Source organism: Littorina saxatilis, linkage group LG15, assembly GCF_037325665.1.
Source record: "Littorina saxatilis isolate snail1 linkage group LG15, US_GU_Lsax_2.0, whole genome shotgun sequence".
Lineage (NCBI taxonomy): Eukaryota > Metazoa > Mollusca > Gastropoda > Littorinimorpha > Littorinidae > Littorina > Littorina saxatilis.
In genome coordinates, this window is record NC_090259.1 from 23876396 (window position 1) to 23900172 (window position 23777).

The 23777-nt window shown below is 44.0% G+C and overlaps 2 protein-coding genes across 4 annotated transcripts in view; one reads left to right on the forward strand and one right to left on the reverse strand.

Moving 5' to 3' along the window:
* Positions 1-1485: 1485 nt before the first annotated feature.
* Positions 1486-12532, forward strand: LOC138948879 (tripartite motif-containing protein 2-like). Its single transcript, XM_070320511.1, has 4 exons — positions 1486-2169; positions 7007-7824; positions 8425-8628; positions 9100-12532. The coding sequence occupies exons 1-4, from the start codon at positions 2124-2126 to the stop codon at positions 10603-10605; spliced, it is 2574 nt and encodes an 857-aa protein (XP_070176612.1). The 5' UTR covers positions 1486-2123; the 3' UTR covers positions 10606-12532.
* Positions 12533-12895: 363 nt separating this feature from the next.
* LOC138948882 (tudor domain-containing protein 5-like) overlaps positions 12896-23777 on the reverse strand; it is a 36310-nt gene continuing 25428 nt past the window's right edge. For 2 of the 3 annotated variants that reach the window (XM_070320517.1, XM_070320519.1), the window contains 7 exons: positions 22430-22530; positions 18136-18359; positions 17236-17377; positions 16155-16216; positions 15686-15761; positions 14769-14849; positions 12896-13180 (listed from right to left, as the gene is read on the reverse strand). In XM_070320517.1, the coding sequence (XP_070176618.1) occupies positions 12929-13180; positions 14769-14849; positions 15686-15761; positions 16155-16216; positions 17236-17377; positions 18136-18359; positions 22430-22530 (938 nt within the window). In that variant the 3' untranslated portion in view covers positions 12896-12928. The remainder of the gene's footprint in view (positions 13181-14768; positions 14850-15685; positions 15762-16154; positions 16217-17235; positions 17378-18135; positions 18360-22429; positions 22531-23777) is intronic. The other variant, XM_070320518.1, reaches the window with a different exon arrangement.

Below are 23777 nucleotides of genomic sequence, written 5' to 3' on the forward strand. Positions count from 1 at the left end.
AAAGAACGAAAACAAGTCGCGTAAGGCGAAAATACAATATTTAGTCAAGTAGCTGTCGAACTCACAGAATGAAACGCAATGCCATTTTACTCGTAGCATCGTCAGGCCACCGCTCATGGCAAAGGCAGTGAAATTGACAAGAAGAGCGGGGTAGTAGTTGCGCTAAGAAGGATAGCACGCTTTTCTGTACCTCTCTTTGTTTTAACTTTCTGAGCGTGTTTTTAATCCAAACATATCATATCTATATGTTTTTGGAATCAGGAACCGACAAGGAATAAGATGAAAGTGTTTTTAAATTGATTTGGACAATTTAATTTTGATAATAATTTTTATATATTTAATTTTCAGAGCTTGTTTTTAATCCGAATATAACATATTTATATGTTTTTGGAATCAGCAAATGATGGAGAATAAGATAAACGTAAATTTGGATCGTTTTATAAATTTTTATTTTTTTTTTACAATTTTCAGATTTTTAATGACCAAAGTCATTAATTAATTTTTAAGCCACCAAGCTGAAATGCAATACCGAACCCCGGGCTTCGTCGAAGAGTACTTGACCAAAATTTCAACCAATTTGGTTGAAAAATGAGGGCGTGACAGTGCCGCCTCAACTTTCACGAAAAGCCGGATATGACGTCATCAAAGACATTTATCAAAAAAATGAAAAAAACGTTCGGGGATTTCATACCCAGGAACTCTCATGTCAAATTTCATAAAGATCGGTCCAGTAGTTTAGTCTGAATCGCTCTACACACACACACACACACACGCACGCACACACATACGCACATACACCACGACCCTCGTTTCGATTCCCCCTCGATGTTAAAATATTTAGTCAAAACTTGACTAAATATAAAAAGGGAAGGAAAAAGGGACGAGGTAAAGAAAAAGCGGAGACGGGGAGAGATAAGGGGGTAGGAAGAGTGGCCCAAAAAAAAGAAGATATGAAGAAAAGAAGAAGGGGCGGGGGGTATCGTAAGACAGGACACTCATTGGGATCTGCTCGTGATTACTTTAAAAATGCATGCTCATCAACTACTTTCAGTTTCACACAAACCTTTAAATTAACAATCATGAACCAAACCCCTTTACACCTCTAGCATACACTCAACTATAACTGTCTTAACCACTCAGCCCCAAACATCGAGAGGTCTCCACACACACACACACACACGCACACCTACAATTCTACCAACGCCTTACCCCATGTCCGTTCTTATTTACAGTGCTGCATAACCAGTCGAGCAAAAATGTAGCACCACGCTAGTGCTGACTGTGTGATATCGAACACACAGAGGCCTATACCTACCAATACCTCAGTGCTACCCCCACGCACACGTACAAAAGCTCCCCTGTGCTGTACAGTATGTGTGTAGACAGCCCCAACGAACCACAAAGGGTTACAGGGAGTTTTTGTGCTGCCAGCAATCAACCCGGCATGAGAGCGAATGATTCGGCCGGTGACAGTTCTGTAAACAGAGTTGTGATTTCTGTGCGAGGTTTTATTTCCGTGTCTTTCTGATCTTCCGAGCACGTCTGCGGGACGGGGTTATAGGGTGGATGTACGTAGGAACAGAACTACCCAAAGAGTAGTGAAATTCGCTTGCTGAATATTGTGTTGTGGTTCCTGCGTGAGAATGTATTCGATCCCTGCGGACTCTGAGAATAGCCAGTGCGTGTGGTGGACATGATTATTCTAGGGCGAATGTTGGCATACACCTACAACCTTCGCTTGGTGTATCCAGTAGATGTAATTTTCCGTGAGGATTTATTTGTCCGTCGTCTGGTTTTCTCGCCTTCCCAATTTGGCGGTTGTCTATAGACCTATTGTGTACGCCGTCCCCGAAATCATTGTTATAGCATGGTGCAAGGCAAGTACTTAGTGATCGAAAGACCGACCTTCGCTTGCTGTACATACACAGTGTAAGTGACTTTTCTGTGAGGATTTACTTTTCTGTCGTGTTTTCCTGGCCTTCTGACCACATCTGCTGGACGTTGTAATTGGGTGGATTTACTGTAGGAACAAACCTATCGAATAACCGTCTCATTACCGCAGACAGTATTGTGATTTTGCTTGAGGATTTATTTCCATATCGTGTGTTTCTCGTCTTCCAAGTATGGCCACTGCGGTGCATATTTCCGGGACAATGTTACACGCTGAAGGTAAGTCAGAAGCAAAACTACCGAAGGATCTTTGCAGTGCTGTGATTCTCTGTCATAAGCTATTTTTCTGTGGTGTTTTCCCTCCTTCCTAATTTAGCCACTGACTGCGGAAGTGTACTTCCCCCTACATGCGGTCCTTCACCATGGTGATAAAATGAAAGAACGCGCGTAAAAAGCAAAGTAATCGAACGATATTCTCGTTCTGTGTTAATGTTACGTGATGTGATCTTGTCAGAATTCCTTTGCTGCTTTTTCCTCGGTCACTGCTACTGTTTTTGTTGGTTTACAAATCAAATGGGAATAATGTGAGCAATGCTACTCTTTTCTTCACTGTACTGTACAACTTCAGGGCGGGGCTGCATGTAATGCACACTTGTGCTTTAATGATGAAAGGAAGGTAAAGACCAGCTGCAGGTCTCGAACCGTACGTGCCTGTCTGTGTATGCTTGTGTGCGTGTTGATGGGATACGTGACGTTGCGGACAGAGATGGTTTGGGGAGGCGAGGCTTGGCCAGTGTGTGTGTGTGTTGATAGAGTAGGTGCGGAAAGCGTGCGTGTATGATCAAAGAGTGTGAGAGAACACAGAACACATGTAACTGAGTTAAAACAACACAATACTGACCACACAAATCAATCATTGCAGCGGTCAGTCGAAGCAGACAGTCTTGAGTCGAGCGTTTGAAAATGCCTGAGCCTGAAGGCAGGTGTAACTTAAACCTCTTGGTATCAGCACTCTTTGGTATCAGTCTGCCTTAGAGATGAGGACGACAGTTTTCCAGATGGTCAGAATAGGGCGCTGCATTTTCCTGCATAGAACTCAGTAAGGTGCGTCTGCCGCGACGGTGCCTGAGCCAAACATTGGCGGGCACTGCTCACAGCCCGGCACACGGCACTGTAAACATTCCCCGTCCCTTCACCTCTCTCGCCACCGACCGCCCTACCCTCGGTCTCATGCCTGCAGACAGGGCTTTATTACTATGTACTCTGCTGACCTAGCACTCTAGAGTATAGCAGACCTTTTCCTGTGTCCAACACAAACACCTACACTCGAAATCAATCCACTTACACCACACGCCAGAAATCAGAACGACTCAATACACTCTAATTTATCGACCCAGCTGCAAACACGCTGATATGTGTGTGTGTGTGTGTGTGTGTGTGTGTATAGCGTGTGTGTATGTTTGTGTGTGTGTATATATATAAATAACGTGTGTGTGTGTGTGTGTGTGTACTGTATGTATGTGTCTCTCTCTCAGTGTGTGTGTGTGTGTGTGTGTGTGTGTGTGTAGCGTGTGTGTGTATATAAATATAACGTGTGTGTGCGTGTGTGCTGTGTGTATGTGTCTCTCTTTCAGTGTGTATGTGTGTGTGTGTGTGTGTGTGTGAGAGAGAGAGAGAGAGAGAGAGAGAGAGAGAGAGAGAGAGAGAGAGAGAGAGAGAGAGAGATACAGACAGACAGACAGACAGAGTGGCAGCCATCTGAAAGCGGGGTCTGGAAGTCTGCAATTTTGGAAGAGTGAAAATGAACGCGTACGAAAAGGGAGGTTGTCTGAATTGTCAACCTTTTCCGAAACAGCTGGCTTTGCTTCTGCCACCAAGCTGAAATAACCAGTCAATGTTATAATTGTGCCTGTCACAAGCGGGGAAAATCTTCCTCCTGTTCGATGTCCTTATACAATTTGTCACACCCGACAACTACACTGTATTTGTGCAGTTAGTTATAAGTTTGCTGTTATGTTCTGCGTTTGCAGAAGATATCAAAACCAGACTTAATAACTTAAATCTATTTTCGTCTAAATATTTTTTGCATGATCAAATTACAGGAAATCGACCTTTTTGTCACAGGTGCAGTTACAATTTCATGTATCAGGCGAAAGACCACATTTTTGTGTGGAGCCAGAGTCTCTCAAAGGATAAGAAGGCTCGACGAAGGTCAAAAATAGAACGCTGGGTGAGCAGCATGAGCATATGAACTATTTGCCTAACTAGCTGGTCCTAAACAATGCACAGGCTATCGGCAAAACAATGTACTTCCTCACTTATAATTAACTCTCGAAATAGCTTCCGACCAGCAAGACTAAAGCTTATGAAAAATGACAAAACCTCAAAGATATGGAGGAGACCTGTGTCTGCAAGTAAATATTGGAACCAGAGAAATCTATTTGGATCACACAAAGCTTTCACCAAAGAAATGAACGCCAAGCATAACTACATCTTAAAAATTTAAAAAGAGTAGTTGAGAAGAAATAGCAGCAATAACATAGAAGATACATAAAGCTCATTAAGAAGTAAACATATTTTTGGAAGACTATACAAAGTAAACAAAAAACAAAAACAACAACAAAATGACGCCTACAAAAGCTGCTAGAAAGTCCCTTAAAAAAAACCACACACACACACACACACTAAGTGCAAAACAACGAAAGTAATTCCCCTGTACTAAACGCCCCGTGTAGTATGTGATCCTATTGTGTCAGTTCTGCTAATGAGCTTTTTTTTTCACCCATACGCTGATGCGGTGCAACCTTCGGGAAAAAGTACCTAGTCCATTAATCAACTGATAAAGTCAATAAGGAAAATGTTCGTGCACAGGCTAAGCAAAATATATATATATGTGTGCGTGTGGGGGGGGGGGGGGGGAGGTCGCTTTCAGCCCGGCCACAGAAAAGATGCTTTGTGTTCTTTCATTTCATCTTTCAGGAAGGAGGGGAGGGGGTAGTTTGGTACACAAAATGCTCCCCCTTTCCAACCGGAACCTTCCCTTTCTAAGATGGAAATGGGATTCGTGAGGTTATTACAAGTTCTTGTATGATTTCCCAATAAAGCACATGTTTGGCATAGAGTGGGTAAGATGCGGTTTAGGGGAGTGGGAAGAATGGAGGGGGGGGAGGAGGGGGAGAAAAATGGGGGGGGGGGGGGAGATAATGGAGGGCACAAAGGACTACAGACCAAACGACAATAATCTGACGGCACCAAAATAGCAAACAAGTCTTTGATTCCATTGTCTGGAAGGGGTCAGCCAGAGACAGGTCCATTCATTTGCACGGCAAACACGGCCGCTGGGTTGTTCTGTACAATCACGCTGATGGCAATCAGGTCCCCAACGGAGTAAGACAATCAATAACACCCTACCCTACCCTGCTTCATCCTTTCTCTGCCACACTGAAAGAGTTCACAATAAATTCCCCCTAGCGCAACACCATGCACTTAATTGTCTTTACTCATCGCAGGTACCACAATCTCCACCCAACCCTCATTCATCCACCCAACCCCTCATTCCTCCGTATGATACCCTAACACCCAACCTCTCCTCAAGCTCCGCAAACACTACCCCACCCCCACCCCCCCCACCCCCACACACACACACACAACTTGTGCCATTATGAATCAATAACACATCCCCATTTCCCCAAACAAGGCAATATCAAAATCAACACCGAACCCTTTTTGCCCGATACCACTGACATTTACACCCCTTTGTTTTCATTCAACGGTCAGCCATTTCTCTCTGTTGTTCTCCCGTCAACCAATACTCTTTGAAGTGACATCATAGCAGAGCTGGATGAAAAAAGATGTCCAAAATGACACAGCACAAAGCCCAGCCCAGCTCATATTTTTTACCCTCTGTGGTTCAGATGGAACACCATATTAATGCTCTTCATAAGCTAGAGAATACTGAGAAAAATCAATGACAGACACAAAGACACTAATGCCAAATGTCGCACAAAACTTGCCTAATAACACTCTCCTATTGTTGAAAAGCTGAATGCTTGGGTGTTCTATTGTTGATACCTTTCAGAAGCTCTAGTCCTGAATGGAAAACTGACGAAGAGGCTGTTGTAGGAAACCAAATAAAGGTTACTAGTATCGGGTTAATGGGGTGCGAAAAGCATTAATGCCTTATTACCAGAATGAGTGTGACAAAATCATGTTGTAACACAAATGCTGGAAGTAAAAGGATTCAGGTCTGGACAAAAATCTGTACAATGCTTTCATAAGATTTACAAAGAAACATAATTAACAGACAGACAGACACTCTCTCTCTCTTTCTTCTGCAGACACTGGTTCGACTTTTTTTGTTATACTAGACAGAAACGCAATGTCCACTGTCAGGGTAGGAATACATAATATTTTGTGCTGTTTACAATCTCAAAAACAAAATTTTGGCGGATATTTAATCTATGAGCATTTATCATTTTCATGCCATTTTCAACAGGCAAAATGCGTGGAGTTGGCAAGTTTTGATGCAAAACAACATTGGTTCCGAAACACCCCAATGGTGTTTTGCACAAGATGGGTTTTTTCCCTCAAATTTGAATACAGTGGTACCTGTGATGTGGGGTCCCTCAAATGCGAGGACATCTCCAATAAAGGACACCTGTTGTCCTTACGCTCATTATCTCGACAAAAATATACTTGTCATAACAGGCCAGCTGCAATGTAGGGACATTTTCGTCTGACCCAAGATTGTTTTTTCATAGTACTGAAAATGAAAACACAGCTTTAGACTTCTCATTGCAGAGGAAATCCCTAAGCAGGGCAACCATCCTCACTGGTTGGTGCACCTTACCCCTGTCCTTAACTGGGCCAAGTCTACTACGCGAAGTATAGCTCACGAACCTGGCCGCACCAAGCTTTAGCACTAAGTTTTCGGTAAAAAGACTTCGCAAAGTCTTCGCAAAGTCGACTTTGGCCTCAATTAAGCACCGCCTTAAGGTCCCTAGAGTGACAGATAAAGTGGATAGTGTAACTATGAAAATAACACAGGGGTGGGTGGGTTGGTTGGCAAAGCTATTGCTTTTGGCAGTTTTCATGCTGTGTTGTGGTCGTGTTTCAGAGGGCGTGATGGAGGAGATCAGCGAGGTGATCCCCCGCGAGTTCCTCAACTGCCGCCTGTGCAACGAGGAGTTCCAGGACCCCAAGCTCCTCCCCTGCCTCCACTCCTTCTGCCGCCGCTGCTTGGCCGACTACATCCCCGCCCGCAAGCCTCATCACCCCGACGACCACCACCAGGCCAAGGAGGAGGGCACATTCTCCTGCCCTGAGTGCGGGACTGAGGTGGTGGCCGAGGACCTGGGGTCTCTCCCCGACAATGTCCTGGCGCGGCGCCTCTCCTGCCCCTCCCTCACCTCCACCCCCAGGGAGGCAGCTACGTGCGCCTCGTGCGGCCAGCAGGGCAGAGGGGAGGTGCAGGCGGCCGTGCACTGCGCCAACTGCGACGAGAACTTGTGCGCCTCCTGCGCCAACGCCCACGACCTTGAGGTCGAGACGGCCAGTCACAAGGTCGAGCCCCTCAAATCCGCCGCTGCAGAAGAGATGAAAGACTGCAAAGGGGGGGAGGGTGGAGAGGGAGGGGATATGGCGAAGTCCGACTCGGCGGACAATGTGACAGCGGTCAACAAGTGTTGCCAGTGCTACGACACCTACGACATAGACTCCATGTTTTGTGTGGACTGTGACCTGGCCCTGTGTGCTGACTGCCACGCCACGCACGACCAGAGTCACCGCTGTGCAGAACTGTCGGCCATCGCACAAAACTTTACGTCCAAGATCCAGGAGCCGGTGGAGGACCTGAGAAAAGACTCGCAGACCCTCACCAGAAGGCTGACCAACCTGGACCGCGCTGAGCGCTACGCTGCCAAACTACAACGAGATGTGAGTCTGACCAGTCTGTTCTCTCTCTCCCCCCCCTCTCCCCCCCCTTCTCTCTCCCCCCCTCCTCTCCCCCCCCCTCTCTTTAAGGACACGTTGTAAGAAAAGGGGTAGCCTTAAACCTCTATCCCTGGAAAATAAAGTTCCATCAACAAAGTTCCATCTCTCTCTCTCTCCAACCCTCTCTCTCTCTCTCTCTCTCTGAGATTACTTTAACTTTTCACACTGGATTTACACTGACAAATCGCTTTACTGGTCCTACATATCTTCCTCAAAATGAGGTTTCGCTATTCTCATGCCCTAAGCGAGTTATCAATATCACTTCAGTTTTGAATGTGGCGTTTAACAAGACATGCTCTAAGAAAGGATACATAAGACTTGTATTTTCAAACCATATATACTTAATTCAGAGTGAAATGGAACAGGGAAACTTATAGGGGGCTTCTCCACATAAGACCTGGTTTTCATGATTTTCTCTTCATTGTTTCAATTGCATGACCTTTACTCTTAGACGTACTTTCTCTCAGACTTTAATTTCTCATATTAATGTAGCTTACAAGGGCCTCTTTTCTCTAACCCCTAAAGCATGCTTCTCCCATGCAGGTCCAAACCAAAGTACGGAGACGAACACGAGTGCTGTGCGGACTGATCAGAGAGTACGAAAGTGTTCTCCTTCAGGAGATCGAGCGACGCAACCAACAAAGCATGGACGCCATACAGCAGCGACGCTTGGCCACTTCCCAGCATGCAGCATCCATCACTGCCGTCACAGAGCTGACAGATAAACTGCTGCAGTTTGGATCTGAGGTAAGGTCGTTAGGTTGTTATGACAAGAAACTGATAGACAGGTGAGAAAATGATCAGCAAACCGGTGTGAAAACTTTGCATTGGTACCAAGCAGGTTACTGAGCTGAAAGCGTTCTTCACTAACAAAAATTTGTTCTTTGACTTTTGAGCACTGTCAGTCATTGCAAACCTCAAGTCAATGCCTTGATGAACGATGACCCAAGCCTGAAATAATGTAAACCCTTCAACTGTATCTGGGTCAGACAAGTAACTCTTTCAAGTTAAGAAGGGCTTGGTTTCACAACCCTGCAGGCGTTCAAATTGAGGTGAACACAGAAGACCTGGGAGCAGTTGGTTGACATTCATAACATGTGTAACTCAGGTGGGTTGCTGGCTTTCATCAAGGTCAGATGTACAGAAGGGAATCTAATGCCTTGCTTAGTCCTTTTTGTGTCTTATTCAAATTTGGCTCATTGTGCTTTTTTTCTGCAGGAGGAGAAAGTGGCGTTGAGACGCAAGGTGGGGCGACGGGTGCGAGAACTTTGCGAGACGGACCTGCCCTCCGACCCTCTGGAACTGACCAACCTGCGTCTACACGAGCCCAGCGTTACCGTGGAAACCATCTGCAACTTATTCGGGGAGCTACGCACGGACTTGGTTCACCCAGGGGTGAGGCGGCGAGTGCTGACCTCCTCGCAAAGCTTCGACTCTTCGCACAACAGCTTCAGCGAGTCCGTGGACGACAACATGACAGAACTGACCGAGCTGGATGAGGAGGAAGAGGGGGAGGGGGAGGGAGAGGAGGGGAAGGACTCCGAGTCCAGCATGCTCAGCAACAGCGACCGCAGCGAGATCCTCAAGGCGGAGAGGCGGAAAGCGGAGCAGGTCAACGGGTCGGAGGCTAAGGCTGAGCACAGACGACGGCGACACTCCCACAGTGGCTTGTCCTTAGACCGCTTCGCCAGGCCAAACAACAAAGGCTTCAACGGACTGGAGATGCGCAGTTACTCCTTAGACAAAGACTCCAGCTTGGATTCTAGCGCCACCACGGGGGAGGAGAAGACAGACACTTTCAACTCCTCCCTGCAGTCCACAGGGTCGGCGCAGGACAACATCCCCACGCAACTCCTGGAGACGGCTCGCAAAGAACTCGTGCTCCCCGACCTCATCGCCAGGGACAACATCAAAGGCGTTGGGGTCAACTCGCACGGCGACATCATCATCGCTACCATAGCGACGGCAGGTGGGAGCAGCAAGAGCGCCATCTACGTCTTGGAGCAGCACGGGATCGTCCGAGGTCAGATCCCCGTCGCTGCTAATTGGAACGTACACTGTGTCGGCCCCGACGGCAGGGTGGTTCTCATCATCGCCCGTGGCGACAACCGTTTTAAGGTCAAGGTGATGTGCGAGGATGGCACTGGGGCGGTGCTTACGGACGTTCACCTGGAGAGCTTTGGGCTGAACTTTGCCACGGCAACCGCCTCCGGGCAGCTACTGGTGGCTTCTAATCGCTACGCAAAGCTGAGCTCTCTGAGCGGCAAAGCTGCAAAGTCTGGCGGCAATGTGGCTGTGTACGACTCGGAGGGGCGATTAGAGAACAGGTTCACCAACGAAGACCTGTCGCCCAAGGGAGCTCACCTGTTGGAGAAACCCCACTGGCTTGCCATGGACAATGAGGGGAACATCTTTGTGGCCGACCCTGCCACCCACTGTGTGGTGGGGTTCACCATGGCTGGCAAACTTCTCTTCGGACTGGGTAACTCTGACATGGAGAGCGAGGACTTATACCAAGGACCAGACAGTGTGTGTGTGGACAGGCTCGGGCATGTGGTGGTCACCGACAAAAAGGAAGGTCGCATCGACGTCATCAACTACCAAGGGAAGCTACTCAAGTCTCTTTTTCCCTCCGACCCCATCAAATTTGTGTGCACCACTCCTGACAAGTTGCTGCTGGTTGTGCCCACGGAGGGAAGTCTGAAATTCTACGATTATCTGTGAAATTAAGTGATGACAGTCTCCCGCATGATATCCTGTCAAATACTCTGATAATCTGTGAAATGTTACCATAATCTGTGATATATTTACTCTAGGAAAATGTACAACTGTCTGTGAAATAGATGTTTTCTGGAAATAAGGTTTTCGGGTTTTATTTTGCGCTGTCAGAGTTGAATTCCTTGAAGATGAGACGATGTTACCATGCCATTACAGTGAACTACATTTAGCTCCAATGCTTCGCGGTAAAAAAGTCATCATATCAAGTGGACAGTGTCAAAATGCTCAAAGGTAGAAAATCCAAAGAGAACCTTCACACTTATACAGTCAGGGAATGATAATGAATGATCTCTTGTAAATCAATCTGTTCATGACAACTACGCAATCAGTGGACTGAACATTTCAGAGGACAGCTGAATATACTATGGAAGAAGAAAAGAATTGTGAAACAATGTTCATGACTCGTGTTTGCTTGTAGTTGTTTTTTTCTTCCTCCTTTCTATATTTATTACTAATAATGATACTTGCAGGTATGGTGCATTTAAAGGCTTACTAACTCGCTCCCGTGTTTACGATGTGTAGTTTGTCCACAATCGATGTCAAAAGCATCATAAGGCCATATAATGACGATATGTCGCAATGCGTGGACCATATACATGCATTACAGCTTGTTCTAGCCTCTGAAAAAGTGAGGATGTCAACAAAGACGCGGAGTTATTTCCCTTGCGTCAACGTTACCTCTGTTGGCAAATCTATAAATAGGACGATCTAGATCAAAATAAAAATTCAAATATCTCAACATTTAAGGGGTCCTAGACCACAATATCTTGCAGGGAACTTAATTTAGCATGTCTCCAGCTGTGGGTAAAGCAATTAGCGTGAATAGTCATCAGCTTTCTATGCCTTTAACATGTGCGGATGTTTTGTTGTTTCTTGTTGTGTTAATTGTTTGTTGTAACGTTCCTGACTGTAACAGCCATCTGACCATAAGATATGTCTGAGATATGTCTGCAGTTAGCCTCTGGTCTATCATGAGGTAATGCCTTCCCTTCTTGGAAAGAGAATGCTTTATCAAGTTTATGTCCTACAGGCTATTCATATTTTGCCTCTTAAGGAAAAAAAATGGGTTATATGATTCGAGTTTTACGCCCTCACGGCTTTTGACGTGGAAGCGTGTTTAGGTGGTATTAGCCATCTGCACTTAAGGCAGAATGACCATTGTGGTGACACAGGGTGGGACCTGGCTTCCGTCTCTGGGTCTGCACATAAAGTTGACCCGTGTCTGTCCCGGCCTGAATTCGAACCTGCGACCTTCTGATCACAAGTCCAGTGCTCTACCAACTGAGCTACCTGGGCCCCCCTTCCCTTCTTTCCTCTCTTGTTTCTTTTTGTAGGTGCTACAGTAAATTCTGTTTCTGAATACACATCTTGTATTGTTTATGTGCAGTTCCCCATTACAACATAATCATAGACCAGTTTTGATGTTGTGAAAGCCCTGAGAGAAAGATACTCTTACAGTCGGCAGGGTTTAAGTCTGATAAATGGCTTTGATATTGTGATAGTTGTGAATAACAATCAATACCATTCGCAATTACTGCAACTGGGACTAATGAATGTGTACAGATCTGTGCGTTGATTTCCCTAAAACAATTTGTACAAAATGCGTCAGTTTAAAGCTGACGTGGTTCAGTTTTTGAACACTGAAACTTTTCTTCTCAGAAGAATAGTTGATGTTTATTGTCTGATGTCCATGCTTGATTTAAAGTGCTGTTGCTGTCAGTAGACATCTCCTCCATGATTATTAACTTACCCACACGTTTACCCCTTTACTCTTCTAGAAACCGAGATTTCTAGTCCCTATGTCTGTGATAAGTTTTAACAATATACTTTGTTTTCAAAGTAATCAAAAATGCCTATTAAAAAGAAGTCTAGATTTCTGTTCTTATGTGTGTGTGTGTGTGTGTGTGTGTGTGTGTGTGTGTGTGTGTGTGTGTGTGTGTGTGTGTGTGTGTGTGATATCCTGTGAGGCTACCCTCATGGAAATTCGGGCTGCTTTCTGACGTGTGTGAACGGAGCGACAGATTAGACCCCCAGGACCTTTCCAGTAACCAACAACCAAGTTTAACACCGCACCCCCGGTGTCCCCCCTAGCACGCGCGCACATACACACACACACACACACACACACACAGAAAAAATCAGAACAACCTTGCTAGATGGACTGCTCTTCCCAAATTGTCGTAAGACATAAAATTGTTAATCAAAGAAGCAAACAAAAGCATGCCCGCCAGATAATGTTGCAAAATTGTCCAATCTTGGACCTCAGGAATCATCTCTGGAGCTGTGAAAATGCTGTAAATCTGCTAATTGAAGGACAAATCTCATACACTGATCTCAGCACAGACACCTGTCTGTGCGGACCATCAAGATTAATGCAGAAGATTGGCAAGGATACATATGTGTACAAACAGTCACTTACCTCTTTTTCAAAGATGGCATGGCCGTTGGTGACAAGATAGTCGTTGATGAAGATGTCGTTGTCTCCGTTTGTGTCCACAAGCACAACAGACAGAACCCGGTTCTGAAAACCAAGTGAGTACATGACTGAAATTTTTACAAATACAAACAATGCAGACTGACTGCTACCGTTATTTGAGCAGCAAAGAATGCACCCTCAGAACACAGAATTTGAAAATATTACTGCAGGCCAACTGATTTTACACCAGAGCGACAAGGCAGAGAAGACATCTGACAAATTACAATGAGCTAACCAGATTGAAATATCAGTCTCACACGCACACACACACACACACACTCTCTCTCACATATACATACACACACATTAGCGCACATTTGATTCAGCATACATTTTGGCTGCAAAACGAACACAAAAAGCTCACTTTACAATCAAAGGGAGAGCACGAAAACATTACAGTCAAAGGGAGAGCACAAAATCATTACAGCACGAGTTTACTTTTCAGAACAAGTTGTATCCCTTGCCACAGTGCCCGTCATCTGGTATGTCAAATACCCATCATCTGGTCATATAGTGGAACCACCCTTATACAGGGCCTAGCATTGGAAAAAGTGAGTTCAGCTTACAAAGGCGGGGGTCTGGGGGCCGGAGGAGGCCCCCAGTGGGGTCCAGGGGCAAAGATTTTTTGGAGATTTTTTACCTAAAATGACACCCCCCCCAAAGATTGAGCAATTAACTAAATTATGCCTTCACCAACAAGCAAAACACAGACAGAAAACAAGAAAACTGACAATCTTGTGTTATTTGGCCTAAAAGTGCCATTCACACTTCCAGGAATACCTGGATTCTTTGTCACTAAATGGCTGACCACGTTCAACAATGTTGCTTCGAGACATTATTTCAAGTCTAGAGCCACAAAACACCGGCACAAAGCATGCTCACGCGATGCCAGAGGAAGTGCGTGCTCCATCAAACTGTCAAACCGATTGAGAATTGAACCGAACGGCGCACAAAACGAAAGCTGGGACTGTTTGGGTTTACCGTTTGGGAATAACAGGTTTTTGCATTCGGCGTACACCAAATCGAGTTCCGCGTACTGGAGATGTTATTTGGGCGTAAAGTACGCCGAACGGCTTACAATGCTAGGCCCTGAACTTATAAGACCCCCAATTTAAGACCGGGGCCCGGTAGCTCAGTTGGTAGAGCACTGGACTTGTGATCGGAAGGTCGCATGTTCGAATTCGGGCCGGGCCGGACACGGGTCAACTTTATGTGCAGACCCAGAGACGGAAGCCATGTCCCACCCCCGTGTCATCACAATGGCACGTAAAAGACCTTGGTCATTCTGCCATAAGTGCAGGTGGCTGAATACACCTAAACACCCAGACACCTGGGTAGCGCGACTCCGTTGCTGCTAGCTTTCCACTGGGAGGAAGCGACCCGAATTTCCCAGCGATGGGACAATAAAGTAATGAAAATGAAATGCAAATGAAAAATTTAAGACTTCCCCCTTTTAAGACCTTGCTTATTTCAGGTTTTAAGTTCATAACCTCAGTAAATGTACCCCCATTTTAAGACTCCCACCTTGTTTAGAACTGATTTTCTCTGATTTTTGTAGTCTCAAAAAGGAGGGTTCCACTGTATGATTCATTTTGTATTGGCTGATATCAGTCTCTTCGAAGCTCCAACCTACCTGTATGTCAGCGATGAGGGCCATCAATGGTTTCATGATAACCATGTCCAGCAACGCTTGTTTAGATTCCGGTGTGAAGGTCTGAAACCACACAGTTCATTTTCCACAGTCAGTAAAAGTACAGTTAAATAACTACCATATTTTCGGGACTATAAGGTGGGGACTGTAAAAGGTGCACCCCCCATTTGTGCGTGTGTGTGTGTGCGTGTGTGTGTTTGTGCGTGTGTATGTCTGTGGTAGAAACTTTAACATTTCGTCATTTGAAGACGTCACATTATGGCGTAAGAGGGTTAGACGTCACGCGAAGGAATTACTGAAAGTCTCGGTCATTTACATTGTTATTTTGAGCGGGCCGAGACTATTTGGCAGTCGTGTCCCTGTAAGTAGGCTACATGCAGACAGACAGATCTAGAGTCTCACTCTTGTGTCGTGTCGTGTCATGTCATGTCATGTCGTGTCGTGTCGTGTCGTGTCGTGTCGTGTTGTGTTGTGTGTGTGACGGAGTGATTGAGTTTGTATTACTGTTTGTCGATTTCTTACGTGAGCCTCGAAGGCTTCGCCTCTTGTTAAGTTTAAAATTAGACACCCACACAATAAGCGCTTCCGGTGTATTGGTCGCAAGTCAAAGGAAGTATACAGAATTGAAATATGTTTTCTCCCGATGTGTGGTGACATCAAAAAGTCTGCATTCTCAGACCAAGTGCGCATGGAAAAGATCCTGTAATCCATGTCAGAGATTGGTGGGTTATAGAAACACGAAAATACCCAGCATGTTTTCCCTGAAAGCAGCGTATGGTTGCCTAAATGGCGGGGGCAAAAAAAGTCATACACGTAAAAGCCAGGGAGTTTCAGCCCATGAACGAACAAACAAATAAGGGTTGTTCTACATTCTATAAACCAAAATGTGAAAGCAATACCTGCTGTCCAGGTGGTGGGAAGAGATACGCCATCTTGGCCTGAATAGCCTGCACGGGCATGGACAGGAACTTCTTCCTGCAAAGCAAAACACACCAAAGTTTTGTTCAGTTTAGATGTCTGTTCGGGATCCAAAGCTCTCGTTTCATACAAGAAAAGATGAGCAAAAAACTCTACCAGCAACATCACATTTTTATGAACACATACTACCGTACATCAAAATTAAACCCACAAACATGCACACACACAAAACTGCGCATGCACACTCACATACACAGAATAGAGCAAATTACTGCCAGAATGATGTTTTTTAATTGCCCTCTTTAATTTTGTCTACAGTAAACCATTATTCAATATTGTGTTCCACACACACACACGCACACACACAGGCATGCACAGGCACAAACACACATGAAATAGTACCACACAAGCATGTGAAACACAAAAGGAAACACAGTGACAACTACTTACTTGAGGAAACGAATCGTACTGGCAGGAACAGAGCAAGTGTTCCCATAATCCACATAGTATACCTGCAAAAAAAGTCAAATTTAGACCCCTTATCCCCCGAAATCAGGGTATGGCTGCCTGAATGTCAGGGCAAAAACGGTCATACATGTCAAACACCACTCGTGCAAAAAACACGAGTGTACGCAGAAGAAGAAGAAGAAGAAGAAGAAGAAGAAGAAGACCCCCAATACTCGGTCTAAGGCCAGTTTATCATGTATAACTAACCTTGGTGCTCACTCAGGACAAGACTTTCATTTTTAAGTTGCCTGGAGAGTTGAAAGCATACTCAATCCACAAAAAGCCAGTATATGTTCTGCTCATAGGATTGACAAGTCATTAAGTCATTATGACTTATGTATCAAACCTAATCTGAGACAAACTTTGCAAACAAGTTTCTTTCAATCCAAGACAAGTTTTACCTGTCCATCTTGAGCTATTGAGCAGCCCTGAAAGTCCAACAAATGTTGTACTCGCCTTTGGCTAGTAAATCTGAAAATGTACTAGCCAGTGTGCAAACTTTACCAGCCAAACCAACAATTTGTTGCAGCAACTGTACTCCGAACTCGCATTTGGCGAGTAGATGAACATTTCTACTCGTCAGTTACATGTTTCTACTCGCCATGGCGAGTAAAACACTCGCCACTTTCAGGCCTGTTGAGCATCTAATTGCATGACTGATTATGATAATCACACTCTCACACACACACACGCGCACACACACACACACAAATGCACAGACACATAAACACACATACACAAATGCACAAAGACACACACACACACACACTCACAAATGCACAAACACACACACACACACACTCCATAACAAATGTCAAGGATCCAACTGAGGCTCTTCTGCCTCTGATCTCAAGAATGACCATAATAGCAAAAACACACACACACATGTACGCACGCTCTCTCTCTCTCCCTCGCACATACAATCCAGTCCCAACAAGGCCACCTCACCCCTCACTGTCTATTCTACTCCTTCACACACAAACACTCTCATCATTCAGAATTAACTCCTCTCTCGTCCTCTCACCTGCACCATACTGTGCGTTCCCCCGGTGATGATGGCCCGGTGCCAGTTGTTGTCTTCAGGGAAGAGTGTGACACACACCTGTCCATGGACCATCATGCTCTCCGGCATTCGGTACAGGTCCCCTTGCTGGTTGTACACCGCCCTGCGCAACAAGCAATTAACCTGGATCACCATCTGTTCATCAGTCAAAAGAGTCAGTCAGTTGGATTACCATCTGTTCGTCAGTCAAAAGAGTCAGTCGGTTGGATTACCATCTGTTCGTCAGTCAGTTGGATTACCATCTGTTCGTCAGTCGGTTGGATTACCATCTGTTCGTAAGTCATTCGTAAACTGATGCTTCTGGTAAGTACAACTCTGCCTCCTTCACAAACAGGTATCCCCAGTTGATGATGATAAATATTGTTCTATGCCCTCACGGTGAAACTATTCGGAGCATGTTCCCGGGTGTTACCACGACTTTAGATGAGTTGTATACGTGTTTATGTGTAACCAGCCAACTGCACTTATGGCAGAATGACCGAGGTCTTTTATGTGCCACTATGGTAGTACGGGGGTGGGACATCGATACCATCTGATACGATAAAGTTGACGCTTGTCTGTCCAGGCCTGGATTGGAACCCGCGACCCTATGATCACAAGTCATCCCTTGTCTAACTTGTCTCAGTTACATCCTGCTCACTGTTCACCATTCCCCAAATGATTCATTACCCTCACATGAGAACTGGGATCAGTCTTAACTAATCTATGAGAGCCCAATACCACACAACTTCTCAGCCTGAATCTTAAAAGCTACTCCATAGTCATACCTCTGGAGCTCACAAAGAAGTTGGAATTCAGAAGACAAAAAGTCTAAAAAAAAAAATCAAAAAAATCCCTACACCTGATCACAAGCACACTCACTCCAAGGCATCCATTAGCTCGTCCAGCGCGGTGACATTTTCCCGTCTCTGCAACCAGAAGAGGCCTGGACTGACCACGTTGGAGACGTGCATCTCGTAGTACACGCTGTTGTCCTTGGTGCCTTGCTGCAGATTGCTGATGACGGCTGGCTTGTAGAACACGCCCGGGCCCACGGCGTCCGATGGGAGGCTGTCGTCTCGCTCTACCAACTCCGTGAATGCCGTCTGCAACAATAATAATAATTTTAAAAAATAATAATAAAATTTTTTTTTAAATAAAAAATAATAATAATAATAATGGACACTTATTAATCGCCCCTTCTCACCAGAGCTCATGGCGATGTACAATAGCAACTGCGTACACACACACACACTAAATACAGATTGTGGCTAACAATACTATAAAGACTATAATAAACAACAATGGCTGTGGTCAGTTGAATATGGTTCAAGGTTGCCATGGAATTGCACCGCAACAAACTGTGTAAAATGCACAAATGGAAACTTCTCCATAAATCAGTAAGACGAAGATGTGATAATTTTAAAAATGAAATTTGAAATTGATGAAATTTCAAAAATAAGCTACAAAGCCGACTTAAACAAGACATGAGAAAACATCGGCATGCTTTCAGGGCATTGCCTTGCTGCCACTGCATTTGTCTCAACAAACTAAACTAAACTAAACTTAAAAGTCGGTTTCTTTGCCTGTGCGTGTATAGTATGCTTGGTCGATGTATGTATTGTAAAGCGCTATGAGTAGACATTTTTCTAGAATAGCGCTATAAAAGTTTGCATTATTATTATTATTATTATTATTAAGTATTTTCTCAAGTTTCTCAACCAAATATTTGTTCTTATGTCTGCAAATCTCCAACCTAAAGCACAAACTTCTACATTAGTGTTAAGAGAAAAAAGAAACACATCTTTCTTCTGCAATTCTGTTGTTACAACATAAAACACCAAGACAAAAATGCATACTTATAGAACTACCTGACAAACTATTGAAACAAAGCTAAAAAAAACCATCACAACCAACATAACATCAATCTACAAACTTTGCACTGTCAAATTCGTCACCTGAATGCTAAACACTCACAAAAACAGACTAAAACTGCCCCAAATCTAAGCAGCAAATGATAAAAACTCTTATGAAATCTATTGTGTACAATCGGCTATCTCCCAAACTAGATGTAAAGTTAAATACTGAAAGGAGAACAGACATTTCTGATTTATTCAGTCAGGGATCGCGCTAGGATTTTTCAAATTGCGTACGTCTTACTCAATGTCGGCCAAAAAACGCGTAAAGCAGAACCGATTTTGCGTCACACTATAACACAGTTAAATCATGACGATGTGCGAAAAAACGAGGACAACTTTCGCTGCATGCCGTTTTGAATGAATCAAAGACAGGCTTGAACTGAAAGCGTCTCTCGGCCTAGATTTGGCGCCACACGCCCAGTGCATTTTGGGTGTATGTTCTGTTTCAGAAAACCGACCGGCGTTGCTTTGCGTCGCTTGCGACACTCTTATGCCGAGAGCACGTCACCTCATTTTGTTTTATCCAAAACAGACTTTAGATTTGAACTCGCGCGCTTGTGCTATGTTTGATCCAGAACAGACTAGAGATTCTAAACTCGTGCGCGTGTGCTATTGTCTGATTCAGTATTGGGATGTGCTGCTGAGTATGCCGTTTTTAATAGAAGTTGTTTTGCGTACGCGTTACGCATAAGGGCCGGGAAAATGCGTGGGCGGATTTTAAAACGCGTCAAATACGCAAAAAACATGCGTTAACGCGATCCCTGTTCAGTGTGGCCAAAAAAACGCACACGAGCCAATGCCGGACATTGCGGTAATCACACCTGCCAACCTTTGTGAAGCCTCCAGTGTATCAATTTAGAACTATTTGGAATTTTCAGCCTAGCAAAAGGTGTTCACGCAAGAATAGACATTTTTGAATAAAGTTTCATGAGAATGGAGAAACATTTGACGGGCGCTGTGGCGGGGTGGTAAGACGTCGGCCTCTTAATCGGAAGGTCGAGGGTTCGAATCCCGGCTGCGGCCGCCTGGTGGGTTAAGTGTGGAGATTTTTCCGATCTCCCAGGTCAACTTATGTGCAGACCTGCTAGTGGCTTATCCCCCTTCGTGTGTACACGCAAGCACAAGACCAAGTGCGCACGGAAAAGATCCTGTAATCCATGTCAGAGTTCGGTGGGTTATAGAAACACGAAAATACCCAGCATGCTTCCTCCGAAAGCGGCGTATGGCTGCCTTAATGGCGGGGTAAAAAACGGTCATACACGTAAAATTCCACTCGTGCAAAAAACACGAGTGTATGTGGGAGTTTCAGCCCACGAACGCAGAAGAAGAAGAAGAAGAAGAAGAAGAAGAATAACGTTTCATGAGAATGGAGAAACATAAAATGCCCATTGGAGAGTCTCTGCAGTGCCTCTTGTCAGTGTAGACCATGTTTTATGATCCCTTGTGTGACCGCTCCACGGAATGGGAAGCAGAAATGAGTACCAGGACTCACAAAAAAGAGGGAACTGTTTCATACCTTTGATTATTGGGCGGGGATATAGCTCAGTTGGTAGCGCGCTGGATTTGTATTCAGTTGGCCGCTGTCAGCGCGAGTTCGATCCCAGGTTCGGCGGAAATTTATTTCACAGAGTCAACTTTGTGTGCAGACTCTCTTCGGTGTCCGAACCACCCCCCGTGTATACTACATTGGGTGTGCACGTTAAAGATCCCACGATTGACAAAAGGGTCTTTCCTGGCAAAATTGCTTAGGCACAGTTAATAATTGTCTACCATACCCGTGTGACTTGGAATAAGGCCGTGAAAGGCAAATATGCGCCGACATGGCTGCAATCTACTGGCCGTATAAAATTTCATCTCACACGGCATCACTGCAGAGCGCCTAGAACTGTACCCACGGAATATGCGCGATATAAGCCTCATTGATTGACATTGATTGATTGATTGATTATTTGTATAAGCACAGCAATCTTTAGCTTGGCGTAGCTATTGTTCTTAAAACGTAGCATGCTACAAAACCATAGCAGTTGGCAGCTCTGCGTAATTCTATCATATCATGAGCAATTACACTAAATAAAACAGAAACACAAAAAGACAACTAAACACTAGAACAAAGACCACAAAACATAGTTAAACGACAACAAAACACTAGAACAAAGACCACAAAACATAGTTAAACGACAACAAAACACTAGAACAAAAACCACAAAACATAGTTAAACGACAACAAAACACTAGAACAAAGACCACAAAACATAGTTAAACGACAACAAAACACTAGAACAAAGACCACAAAACATAGTTAAACGGCAACAAAACACTAGAACAAAGACCACAAAACATAGTTAAACGACAACAAAACACTAGAACAAAGACCACAAAACATAGTTAAACGACAACAAAACACTAGAACAAAGACCACAACACATAGTTAAACAACAACAAAACACAAGAACAATGACCACAAAACATAGTTAAACGACAACAAAACACTAGAACAAAGACCACAAAACATAGTTAAACGACAACAAAACACAAGAACAAAGACCACAACACATAGTTAAACGACAACAAAACACTAGAACAAAGACCACAAAACATAGTTAAACGACAACAAAACACAAGAACAAAGACCACAACACATAGTTAAACGACAACAAAACACTAGAACAAAGACCACAAAACATAGTTAAACGACAACAAAACACAAGAACAAAGACCACAAAACATAGTTAAACGACAACAAAACACTAGAACAAAGACCACAAAACATACTTAAACGACAACAAAACACAAGAACAATGACCACAAAACATAGTTAAACGACAACAAAACACAAGAACAAAGACCACAAAACATAGTTAAACGACAACAAAACACTAGAACAAAGACCACAACACATAGTTAAACGACAACAAAACACAAGAACAAAGACCACAAAACATAGTTAAACGACAACAAAACACTAGAACAAAGACCACAACACATAGTTAAACGACAACAAAACACTAGAACAATGACCACAAAACATAGTTAAACGACAACAAAACACTAGAACAAAGACCACAAAACATAGTTAAACGACAACAAAACACTAGAACAAAGACCACAACACATAGTTAAACGACAACAAAACACTAGAACAATGACCACAACACATAGTTAAACGACAACAAAACACTAGAACAATGACCACAAAACATACTTAAACGACAACAAAACACTAGAACAAAGACCACAAAACATAGGTCAGCACTCACCTCAAAGGAGTGAGGCTTGTAGGCATCCTTGAGATAGTCGAAACGCCGAACGTCTGAGTTGGGTACAGCGTAGAGCCGGGATGTGTCTGACAACAGGGAAGCTAGATCATACAGACAGCATTGAAGGCACAAGTCTTTTGATTCAATTAACAAACACTAACCCTATACCAGACCTGGGAACCCCTGTTTTGCACTAAGAGTATTCTCAAACAAACTTGGTGTATTTTCAGAAAAATGAACGTACTCCACACAGCATTTGAACATCCATGATTCAAACATGCTTCACACGCGTCCGCCAGATCGTTAATTAAGTTTACCTATACAGTCGAGATCGCTTTACACGAAATGAAAGGGACCAATATTTTTTTTCGAGTTAACGTTTTTTTTGCGATAACGAAAATGATCAAACTGATCACTTTTTTTTTAAAAAGCAAGATAAAGAAGATAAAACAGTGCCATACCTTAAAAAAAAAACCTCCGTAGTGCGCGGCGGACGAAGTACACGGTTCAGTCAGAGTCGGCAGTTTTGTCGTCTGCTACAGTTCATTATTTTGTTGTACACTTTAATTCCTCACAAAAAAGATTAAAAATCATTGCAATGTTTAAAATCCATTGCAGTGTTTATGAATTCACACAGGACGAAAGAAATCCGTCAACTTCAACTGTTTGACAGGCTCACTGCACTTTCCGACGAACCGTTCAATTCTTGTGTACATTTAAAACAAATCCTTTTTTCAATTTTTACTGACAAAAACTGTAATCATGTGTCAAAATACTGGATCGGCTTCAAGATGGGCTTGTGAATAAAAGTAGTCTAGGAATTTTTCTCGTCGTATTTTTTTCCCACTGACCGTACTGATCGTATTCTCGACAATCATGCGTACAGAATACGGCGAAATCGTATGGGTTTGTTTGTTTATTTGTTGCTTAACGTCCAGCCGACTACGCAGAGCCATATCAGGACGAGGAAGGGGGGGATGAAGGGGGCCACTTGTCAAGCGATTCCTGTTTACAAATGCACTAACCCATTACTTGTGTCCCAGCAGGCTTTAGTAAAACTAAATTAATACCTACTGGAAGATTACCAGTTTCCAGTATGTTAAAATAGGCTTAACCTATCTACTGCTGGACTTACATCAGAACACTAACAGATTAAACTATACATGAATCGCGAGACAAGCGGCAAGAGAAGAGATTTTTGGAAAAAATACAGGTGAATGAGCAAGAAGGCAGAAAAAAGAAAAGAATTCATGAAGAAAAAGAGAGCATGACAGGAAAGAGGAACCAAAAATCTACCTAACAGCAAACTAGAAAGCTCCTGCGGTTCCAAAAACAGGAGGGGCTTTTA

Excerpts from the sequence above, each read along its gene's own strand:
- LOC138948879 (XM_070320511.1), top strand. The coding sequence starts at position 2,124 with ATGGCCACTGCGGTGCATATTTCCGGGACAATGTTACACGCTGAAG. Across the intron at positions 7,825-8,424 it reads CTGCCAAACTACAACGAGAT|GTCCAAACCAAAGTACGGAG; the intron begins GTGAGTCTGACC and ends TCTCCCATGCAG. Across the intron at positions 8,629-9,099 it reads TGCTGCAGTTTGGATCTGAG|GAGGAGAAAGTGGCGTTGAG; the intron begins GTAAGGTCGTTA and ends TTTTTTCTGCAG.